The sequence below is a fragment of the Pyrus communis genome, chromosome 10 (assembly GCF_963583255.1).
Source record: "Pyrus communis chromosome 10, drPyrComm1.1, whole genome shotgun sequence".
NCBI classification, from domain to species: Eukaryota; Viridiplantae; Streptophyta; class Magnoliopsida; order Rosales; family Rosaceae; genus Pyrus; species Pyrus communis.
This window is the reverse complement of record NC_084812.1, coordinates 12,223,744-12,235,160: the sequence shown is the minus strand read 5'-3', so window position 1 is coordinate 12,235,160 and position 11,417 is coordinate 12,223,744. Positions and strand designations below refer to the sequence as shown.

At 37.9% G+C, this 11,417-nt stretch overlaps 2 protein-coding genes across 2 annotated transcripts; one reads left to right on the top strand and one right to left on the bottom strand.

Moving 5' to 3' along the window:
• The first annotated feature begins 1,269 nt into the window (after positions 1 to 1,269).
• LOC137748689 (uncharacterized) lies at positions 1,270 to 6,079 on the top strand. The gene is made up of 3 exons (XM_068488863.1): positions 1,270 to 1,579; positions 2,271 to 2,767; positions 4,693 to 6,079. Exons 1-3 carry the CDS (start codon positions 1,561 to 1,563, stop codon positions 5,548 to 5,550), a joined length of 1,374 nt encoding a protein of 457 aa, XP_068344964.1. The 5' UTR covers positions 1,270 to 1,560; the 3' UTR covers positions 5,551 to 6,079.
• Positions 6,080 to 6,650: 571 nt separating this feature from the next.
• Positions 6,651 to 10,587, bottom strand: LOC137747031 (U4/U6 small nuclear ribonucleoprotein Prp31 homolog). Its single transcript, XM_068487026.1, has 9 exons — positions 10,415 to 10,587; positions 9,730 to 9,794; positions 9,560 to 9,625; positions 9,297 to 9,434; positions 8,119 to 9,011; positions 7,977 to 8,047; positions 7,609 to 7,711; positions 7,205 to 7,280; positions 6,651 to 7,073 (listed from the first exon to the last, which is right to left on the bottom strand). Exons 2-9 carry the CDS (start codon positions 9,730 to 9,732, stop codon positions 6,966 to 6,968), a joined length of 1,458 nt encoding a protein of 485 aa, XP_068343127.1. The 5' UTR covers positions 9,733 to 9,794; positions 10,415 to 10,587; the 3' UTR covers positions 6,651 to 6,965.
• Between the last annotated feature and the right edge of the window lie 830 nt (positions 10,588 to 11,417).

Here is an 11,417-nt window from a genome sequence, read left to right as displayed (position 1 = left end):
CAGAAGTATACTCACTTGATCTTAATGTAATCTTAATGTACTTTTTTCTCTACGATTATGAGTATTTTCCCACTAGGTTTTTACCATCTAACTAGGTTTTGACGAGGCACCCATCCTGGACTGGTCATACCCTTATGAGTTCTTTTACTTGCTTTCAGAAGACGTATAGTTTTGACTTAATGCAACTTCTCATTTTTCTCCTTAGTCTATGGGTTTTTATCCCACCTTGGGTTTTACCATAGCAAGGTTTTGTGAGTTTTACCTTTTATGCATTCTTTCATTGATTTGAGACTCACATTCGCTCATTGTGCCGACGACTTCATTAATTATACTTACTTCATCATTGAAGACCTAATACGCCATTTGGTTAAGTATTTACACATTCAAGGGGGAGTGTTGCAGTCCTATTAGATTAGGAATGTGATCGTGTAAATCTTATTAGGGTAAGAAATTTATCTTCCCTACTACTATAAATAAAGGCACAATGAGGTGAGATAATATACTGTAAACACGAAAATTCTGTAACGAATAAAACGAGAACACGTGTACAAAGTAGATTTGTATTGATGAATTTGTAGGGTTACAATCTTTGTTTACAATTTTCCTCTGATGTAGTCTTCAAATTTGATGTAGATGCGTAGGTTGTTGATCCAAAGGTCGTGATGACTTGATCTAGGATGAACAATTGAATGATTGCTTCAAATTTTGAGCTGGAAACAATGTGTGGATAGTCTTCACCTTAAGGCTACGGAAAAGGTAGTGTTGATGTAGGATTTCGTTGATTCAAGGGTCTTTACACCTTAATCTTGAATCGAACGTCGTTACAAGTTTTGAGCTTGCAACAAAGTCTTGAAAGAATCGGCACAAGTGCTTGTTGATTCTTCAAGGGAATACTCTGGCTTAGGTCGAAAGAAAGCTTTGGCTTTGGTTGTACATTATTTGAAGAGAGCTTTGGCAGCGTATTAGTCTTCAAAGATTTGGCAGAGGTTCTCTTTTTGTGAGAATTTCGGCCCTTCAATGTAGAAATTGTCGACTTTATGCTTGTCTTAGGGCATTGTATTTATAGACTTCTAAAACCATGGCTTGACTGTTTTGTTTATTTTTGAGATGTGTTATTCACACATCTTTTTAATTTCTGTCTTGCTCTATCCTGACCGCAGCCTCGTGGCTGGTGCTGTCCTAGTCTTTGTCTTATGTTTTGGAGCTTATGTCTCCCTACTTTATCAATGAATTCCTCTTCTGACCCAAAAAAGAAAAAAAACGAAAAAAAAAAAAAATGGAAGGCGGTTGCTCAATAAGTAAGTAAATATTTAATTCAGAATCCAGGAATAAAAAAAAGTTTTGCTTTCAAAATCTTCCAGATGTATCTTTCTCAAACAAGAAAGACCTCATTTGGTCCCAAGTCAACATCATCAACCTTGAGATCCAATTTCATAGGAAAAAGAAGACCCAGGATATTTTTCTCTGCTCTCTCTGGATTCTTGTTAGTTTCCCACTTTGTTCAAGTAGTGGTCGAGCAACAATATCAGTAGCAAAACCCAGGAATTTGAGCACAAATTCATGCTCCAGATGTTTTCAGGTAAGTTCTTTCTTTGAGTTTTGTCACTTTTTCTGCTTCTGGGTGGTGAAAGTTTTGATTTTTATTGCATTTAGGAAACCCATGTCTGGATTCTTAAACTGTGGTGGTTAATGTGGTTTTTAGGTGAATTTTTCAAGTGGGTTTTGGACTCTGATATGCATGTTTTGAGTTGTTTTGGTTGGTTCATTCTGTTTTCCGAAATTGGTCTAAGTCATTGGTTTCTGTTGTCAGTTCCTGGTTGTCTCATTTGCAAGTAGCTCTGTTAGTATTTTATGAATTTTATTATAGTAAGTTCAACTGTGTATTGCAGTACATTCTGAATAAGAAACTAGTTAAGGGTTGCCTACACAGCGTTGGCGAGTAGTATTGAATTATGCACATTCGGCCGTTGACGGCGGATTTTTCTAGAGTTGATGAATGTATAGCACTATGAAAATAAGTGTAAATCTAAATCATTTGAGACTGTTTTAGTCCCAATTTGTGTTGAAATTCTTTTGTTTTCATAAATGTTCAAGCGGATTTACTACTGCTCTGCCATATAGGTCAGCGTGGCGTGAGCTTGTGACTTGTATTTGGTTGGGTTTTATGGGATATCCCTAGGTTTCATTTTGTTAACTCAGCATTATCTTAGAGAGAATAATGAGGATGAGGAACAAATACAGGAAACTAACCAATTTCGATTGCAATGCAGGGAACATCTGTTCAACGTCTGCGGTGGTGTGGAGCTTGGTGGGATGTCTTCTTATGTTTCATCTGTACACTCTTGTTCAGCCAAAGGATAGGTTGGGAGGAGAAATTCAAGTCCAAGTGAGTCATCACCCACAGTTCGATGAACTTGAACAGGTGGAAGAGGAAAACATCCAAATTCCTCCGAAGAGAAAGCGACCCCAACATGCTGCAAAAAGAAAACTAAGGCGACCAACTCCTCTGATTGATGAATTTCTTGATGAGAATTCTCAAATTAGACACGTATTCTTTCCCCTGAAGCCTGATATTGATCCAATGAAGGACACAGGAAATGACAGCTACTACTACTTCCCTGGAAGGATTTGGATGGATACTGATGGAAATCCTATTCAAGCCCATGGAGGTGGTATTCTATTCGATGAAAAATCAAGGACATACTATTGGTATGGGGAGTATAAAGATGGGCCCACATACCATGCTCACAAAAAAGGAGCAGCTCGGGTAAGTGATTTACCTTCCTCTGAATAGTTCTCAACTATGGTTTTGATTTAAAATGTCAGTCCTTATGGCTTGTTAGGGATGAAATTGCTATTTTCCACACGTTAATTGTTTGGTCTCTTTACAACATCGGGGTTACGTAGTTGATGCTAAATATAGATCTTAATTGCATCTGTGATTTCTCTGTGAATAAATTAACCTTGAAATCCAGGTTTATACTGACCTAAATGAAGCTAATTTAGAGTGTTGCCTTCATATTAGTTGATATCAACTCTGGATTATGGAATTACAGCTGCTATTCAGGTTACTACTTCTGTTTTGTATTTGACTTTATTCCCCTACCTTGTACATACGTTGCCGACTTATAACAATTAAATAGGTGCGGTGGGATAGTAGAAAATTAGAAGTGAAAAGCCATTTACAATTGCACAATACCAAAGAACCAAGGTTCAGGGGACGCAATAGTCAGTGGTGATCCCATATTTGTTGGTTCTTGAACTGAAAATTGCATTTAGGGTTGGCAGCATAATTGGCATGTTATAGTCATGACTGTATTCTATTACTAAGATAATGACATGGAGTAAGAAAGAAATTTACCCTAGTCGATTAGTGAATATGTTACTTCAACAACTCAACAACTTCAACAACAACAACAACAACAACCAAGCCTTATCCCACTAAGTGGGGTTGGCTGTATGAATCCTAAAACGTCACTACGTTGGGTTTTGCGCCAAGTCTTCTGTTAGCTCCAAGTACTCCATATCTTTTAATAAAGTCTCTTTCCATGTCTCTATCCAAGTCTATTGAATGAGTTACTTCTATTTACAAAATACAGTGACACCATGACAGATGATCATAAAGAAAAAAATATACTAATATTATGAAGTAGTTGCAGAGCAGCAATTAGAAAACGTATCGCACTAAGGAATTAAAAAATAGACCTAAGATGATGCAAAAGCTGCAGCAATTCGCAATGGGCCCTTAGGGCCACACCTGATATCCACCTAACTCTTAGGTTGCATCTGATATTGTGCTATCGCTTTAACAGTTTCTAGTAACACGTTCACATGGTATGTTTTGAGATGTAGGATTTCTTCTGTGAGTATCTCCTGTTGATTAGAACCTTTCATTTGAATACTGTAAAATCATCCACTTGGCTAATCCTGATGAGAAAGCGTTTGAGTAGCCCTAAAGTTCAGTTTCAGGGTTTATGATTCAAACTGTATTGATAGATTAAAGATGTAGCAAGCAACTTCATGTAGGCTTATGGATTCGCCAACTCTAAATCATTTACCTAAAAATCAATAGGCCTGCACGTTTTGCTGGACTGAGAATATTTTGTAACACCATGCTAGAATTTATGCCAACTGGGTTTCAATTTGCCTTTCTGTATTCATGTTGGAACCTGCACAAAAGATGCAATCTTCTCCTTCGTAGGTGAGAACCGTGTAAGTGAAAGATCTGGCGGATTTGCTTGGTAAAGTAGGTGATTGTGGATCAAGGCCTTTAAAGTGCAATGACAACTATCTGACCAAAAAGTGGGATCCGAAAACTACATTCCCTTCAAGTTGGAAAGCATGAACTTTTTGGTAAAATGACATACTGTATTGTTTTAAAAAAAAAAAAATAGAAGAGCTTTAGTTGTTCAATATGGATTTTGGGGGTTGAAAATTTGTGTATGAAATTGACGGTTCGCTTATTTTAGTGAGGGTATGGTGTTTTTTCATTTTTCAGTAAGTGTTGCTAGATTTCCAGTAAGCCATGTGTTGCTATTCTAGACTTCATTACGTAGCATTATAATTAGATGCATACTTTTGTTCACCATTGCTGCACTTATGAGTCCTTTTTAATTCATCCGTTTTTCTTTTTTCAGCCGGAGTTTTTTTATAAAATTTAAGCATTGAATTTCTGTATTGTCTTTTATTTAGGTTGACATCATGGGAGTGGGTTGCTATTCTTCCAACGACTTATGGAAATGGAAAAATGAAGGTATTGTATTGGCAGCAGAAAAAGAAAATAAAACACATGATCTCCACGAATTCAATGTTCTTGAGAGGCCGAAAGTGATTTACAATGAGCATACAGGGAAGTACGTTATGTGGATGCACATTGATGACGTTAACTATACCAAAGCTTCTGTTGGCATTGCCATTAGTGATTACCCAACTGGTCCTTTTGACTATCTCTACAGCCAACAACCCCATGGATTTGATAGTAGGGACATGACAATCTTCAAAGATGATGATGGTGTTGCTTATCTAATATACTCCTCCGACCACAATAATGAACTTCATATTGGACCATTGACTGAAGATTACCTTCACGTGACGAACGTCATGAGAAGAATTTTTGTGGGACAACGTCGGGAAGCCCCGGCTCTATTCAAGCATGAAGGAACTTATTACATGATTACTTCAGGCTGCTCCGGATGGGCTCCTAATGAGGCACTGGCGCATGCAGCAGAGTCAATCATGGGGCCATGGGAGACCATGGGAACCCCCTGCGCTGGAGGGAACAAAGTGTCTCGACTTACTACATTTTTTGCACAGAGCACATTTGTGCTTCCTGTGCCGGGATTTCCTGGTTCATTTATCTTCATGGCAGATAGATGGAACCCGGCAGACTTGAGAGACTCAAGATATGTATGGTTGCCTTTGATAGTGGGGGGGCCAGCTGACCGGCCCCTCGATTACAAATTTGGGTTCCCGCTATGGTCAAGAGTGTCAATATATTGGCATAGAAAGTGGAAACTTCCTCAGGGGTGGAGCGGGTGGAAACGAATATAGGGTCTCTCTTATATCATCTGTGTATCTTACGTATGAAGGCCATGGATATTCTTTCACTGGCTTGCCAAGTTGCCATGGTGGTGGTGTTACCGTAAATGAAGAGCATATAGTCTACTTGCACGCAGAAGAAACGAAGACGAGTTTATAGAATGTTTCAGTCTCAAGCACTGCCGGTCAACCTCTCTTAGCTTTGAGGAAGAGTGCTTGCGGAAACAGATTGCTAATCACATAATTTTTTTTTTTTTCTAATATCACTTGATTTCGTCGTTAGTTCAAGTTCTTATGCGAGTGAAGATTTTCCTTTGACCCCTTTTTATCCAGTTTCTTTGAAAATGTAACATGTCCCATAATATGAAAGAAAATGAAAGATTAACAGGCAATCGTACTAAGTTTGGTGTGTCCCTTAAAATTCAAGAATGCTAAGATTTGACCTTGGAAGAAAGGAATGCCAACTTTTTAATACAACGTATTGTAGGTCCTAAGATTAACGTGTTTCTGTAAGTTAGGATTGTGCACAAGGGAAGAAGGGATGTGCCGAAATTATTTCCCATAAATTTTGTCGCCTTGCTAGTTGGTATTGTGCTAAGTGTTTTTTTTCCGAAAGTTGAAAGGTAGCCTCAAATTCAAATCTGCTCCTGAGTCAAAAGCTAGCTTATATGGTACAGTGGTGTCCCGTACCAATTAAATAAAAACTTGTAAGTTTTTGTCCTCATTTCCTTGGTAAAGAACGCCATGCGGCAATTCACCCATCATGCCATGTTATATGTTTCGTAGAATTGACAAATAATGGGTTAGGCTTAATGGCCAGGGCAATATACACGCTTCGTTAAACTCGAGTTTGAATTGAGCAGTTACAAAAGAGAATAAGTTGCTATCGATTAGTAAGGCAAACCAACTTTTTTGATACAGCAATATATTTACAACTAAGAGACAAGGTAATAAATATGTATCAAACTCGTCAAATGAGTGAAGCAAAATACCAATTTCTAGTCAAATGCATTACCAAATTTGCCCCCACGTACAAGACTGGCTCTCTCTATACCATTACTACTGCAAAAAATTTTAAAATACACAGAAAATTAATTTTGATTGGTTATTGCAGTCCAATATATTATGAATAAATATTTGAGAGAAAAGTAAACAATTAATCCAAGAACTTTGTAATGCACATAAAACGGGGTAAGGGCAAGGGCAAGAAGGCACTACGAATTAGTACATCCGATAAAAAAAAAATTGATCTCTGAACTCACATCCACTCTTATTACCATCCACCGAAGGTAAACAACTACTATATCACAAGAACGAGGAAATACGACTTCATCTAGTCATTTACACATTTCGACTTGAGTGTTCATGGAATTGGCAACCAGCAAATTCTCAAGGACACATGAAAACTTCTTCTGTATGCGTCTGGATCAGATCCTCTTGATTTTTGAAAATGTTCCCGTCTCTGAGAAGTAGGTGCTTTGAGCTCCGCCGCCAAGCTGCTGCGCATGAGCCTGTGGATTTGAAAGCTCAATACCCTGCAGGAAAAATGACGATTGTTATTGAGTATGAGTTTCCAAACAACTTTCTGTGTCACTTAAGCTTTGGAAACCAATGCATTTGTAAATAAGAGAGAGAACTCAAGTGCAAGGTAAGAAGTCAAGTCAACCTGCACAGGTGTAAACGCCAAACTTGAAGTTAGTCCAGACGTAGCACCACTGCTTCCATAATTCTTTTCCTTGAACCTGACAAGAATATGCAGCTCATGATATCAGCGAAGGTCTATCTCATACTACGACCAATAAATAGTATAAATCAATACGACTCAAAGATAAATGATGGAATTTTCTAGTATGGTCCAGAGTATGTTCTATAAACCAGGGTTTTTGTCCGTTATATCCTTGGTCAAGGATCCAATGACTGACATATAACGGCCATTAAGAAGCAAGGATATAACGGCCATAAAGGAGCATTGTAAAATTTTCGCATCAATGAAAACCACATTAAGATTGACGACAGTTCACTTAGAAATAAAAGAAAAACCATAACTAAAGAAAGGTAGGAAAAGCCTACTTCTTAGCAACTTTTGCAGCAAGTTTGCTCTGACCCATTGATACACGCAGCTTGCCACTCCCAGCCTGACCAAGCATTCCATAACCTTCACCCAGTCCATCCCCTATTATCAAGGACGACAACAGAATGAGAATTAAGATATAGCAATAGTAACATATTCCATGCAATTGCACAGATCCCAATCCTTGACGTAAATGGGGCTCACATTGTCACCACCTTAATGAACAAGTGAGCTACCCATACTGCAGGTGAGAGGATGTACATGATATTGTAGGTGAAAGGATCGCCTTCCCCTCCCTTTATTTGGCCATGTAGATATGAATAATACCAATCTAAAATTCAAATTTACTAACATAAGAGACGATTACCTAACGAACTCTCTTCTGGTATACCAAATTGCATCCTGTTTGCCAGTTTCCTCATGTCTGTTATCGCATACCTGTATTAGTAAATATCAGTACATGAATCAACAATTACCGAGAAGTATAAAACAACAGAACAATACACTACCTTTCCTTCATCTTTCTTAGTCGGCGACCACCTCTCTTCTTTTTAGGTTCAGAATCAGGAACTGGAAGTGGTTTAGGTTGCTTTGCAGGAGGAGGCTCCTGCCATTTCTCAATTTTCTTACGAATCTCCTCCCGGAATGCCCTTCCAGTGTTCCCGGATGGATCTCCTCTTGTGGAATCCACCCGTGCTGCAAGTGTTGATTTTGCAGCCAAGAGCCGACATGCACGCATCCTCAATGAAGGAGGTGTAGATTGAAATATTTCTGTCTGCTCGACATAACCAACGCGGAAGTGTGATGTTGCAGTGGAAAACCCAGCAAGGTTTTTTCTCTTAGCACCAAGAAGCTGAACATTACAAGCTGGCATCTTAGCTAAGGATGTGAGACCCCCAGCCGTCCCCATAAGTTTTGCCGCAACAGCACTACCAACAATAGCAGACAGATTTGGCGCAATAAAGCCCATTCTACTTTCAACAAAATCAAGCACCATCTTCTTTGCTGAATCAAGAGCAAGGGCTCGATCACATGCCTCAACTATTTTCGCAAGGACGTCCTCTGGAAGCGGCTTGCCACTTGTAGTTGATGCTGTAACTGACACAACCATAATAATTGCTGAAGGTAGAAGCCCCTCCAGATCAACAAGGGTTACGTCCATTTCATTTCCAATTTTCTTAACAACTCGAGCATAATCAATTGGATGATGCACAAGTGATTCCAGCTCTGGAAATTTTGGACGATACTTGTCCCGAATAAAATTATGGATGATTACAATTTCATTCTCAATGTCAACAGACAAAGCATTACAGTCCACAATCAGCTGGTATTCCGGATCATCTTCCAAAACTATTGCATGATTTGACATATCAGAACCCTTCTCCAATGCACCTTCCACTTTCTGCAATTTAAACACCATATTACCATTAGATACATGCCAATATGCACATTCCAGGATAAACCTACTGAACGACAACCTAAAGACTAGAAAGGACAAAATTGCATAGAAACTTAAGTCATGAGATATATGAAGCACATATATCAGCACGGGTCATATATCAGCATAAGAAATAGGAAGCTACGGACAAAGTGAAACAATATAGCAACGAAGCTTGTACACAAAATAACATTAAGATATCAATACTAATACTGCACAAAAAAAATAAGGCATTCATATATTACAAACCTGTATTATATCTGTATATCTTTGTGATTTCTGCAATTTTGAAACACTGTCCAGATCATCGTAATTAAGTGTTTCTAAATCAGCCAAGTCCCCATCAACATCTTCTTCCATATTTCCAGCATCAGCATCATCTTCAACCTGAAAAGAAAAAAAAAATTATACAATGACTTACAGTGCAGATATTGAGAGAGAGATGATTTTAACATCTCCCTGACTAGCCTCTATGGTCATATTTTCCTATACGAAGGGCAGATGTTACCCACAATTATATCATCTTCATTGTCAGATAGTTCATCAAGGTCGGCGAGAAATGAATCAGCAAGTGTCGCCTGCAATTACACCATAAATACATCAAAATTTCATGCTTGCTTTAAAATTTGTTATAGCACACAAATAGAATTAGCAATGACAACAAAACAAATAAACAACTCACCATTCTTTCAGGTTCAAGATCCCCAAGCTTCCAACAGTTGGTGCCCAAGTTGGTGCCGAATCAATCTGAAAATCAAAACTCAACACTTCAGAGACTCCCAAAAATATACGGAAACTCTAATGAATTACAAAGATAATGGACAGGGAGATAGCAACAGCCAACAGGACAGTGAAAGGAAATTTTAAGCACCAGATGAAATTTTACTACTATTCCAGTGGTTCAGTCATAAGAATTTCTACTCAAAAATGGTTCTAACAAAGAAAATGGGAATTCGGAAAGCACGGTTTGTTTTCAATCTAACATTTTTCAGAAAAAAAATCAACCCTAATACCTAGCAAAGTCCAGCAAGATTAGTTTGATACAGGAACACAACATGTCATCATTGTTAAACCGCAATTAATCCAACAAAAACAACTAATCAGTCCCTATTTCTGACCACACAATTCATAAATTGAGAACCCAAAATGAAAAACAAAAAACCAATCAGAAAACCCTAATTGGTGATTATATTCATAGCTGGAAAATAAAATAAGGGACCAGGCTTTTAGTACCAAAATGCTCACGGTCCACAGATTCTCAATTTCAAAGGCACCAAAAAAATCAGAAACAGAAATCGAAAGAACTTAAATATGATAAATTAATGCTTAACAGAAAATTCAGAAATTAAACCCTAAACTAGGCATACCTGCGGGAAGGGAGCTGATTGAAGTACAACGTGGGGTTGCGATCGGATTTGAAAGCAAAAGAGAGAAAGAGGGGCGAGTTAACGAAGAAATTACAGGCGAATGAGAACCAGACAAGGATTAGAGGAAGAAGATGAATAATGAAGGTCGGGACTTGGAAGTGTGGTATAAGGGAAAAAAGAAGCGGGTGAAATCGGACGCAGACAAGGGCCGTGGAGGAAAGTGGGCCGGGGAGGTAGTCAAACTTTTGTCTTTGGGCTTTGTCAGTCGGGCCCGTTTGAAGAAGTTTGGTTTTGTATGAGAAAATAATCAAGTAGAAGTATAACAGTTAATACTTCAGGGTTCGTTTTGTTCCGGACTAAAAATATATTTTACTTTAAACTAATGTGAACTGTAGAGCAATATATTCGAACTTTGGTGCAAAAGGGAGTACATTCACTCTAGTCGATGTTGATAGGCTAATGGCTATGGTTATTGTTTGTACCGATGTCCTGCTGATTGCCTGAGCTTGTTGCCTTTGTACGTACACATTGTGACCAATGTTGGAGCCAACAATTTAGACTAGGAGGGGTCTTTAAGCCATAAAAAAGAAATTAGGCAAAATCATTTCAATTTTATTTAATGGGAGAAAAAATAAAGATTTTGTTTTTTTGTATTGGCATGGAAAGTTTTAATCAAACGAGTGGTGGATCTTTAAATTTTTAGTATAGAAATGATTATATCATAAGCACAAAACTTGTTTATGAGCTTTGATAAATAAATGATTATCACATTAGATTTGAAGAAAAGTTTTAGGTCATGACTCGAAATTAGATCTTGCTCTACATTGTACAGGCGGACCTTGTACTAGACCAATTGACCAAAAAAGAGGGTATAGTTTTTATACGGTAAAACAGAAGACTAATTATAACAATAAAAAAGAGGCTTGGTTCTTATATGGTAAAAAAGAAGGCAAATTATAAGGGGTGTTTTTTTCATTTCAGTTTATAAAAAAATAACAAAAAC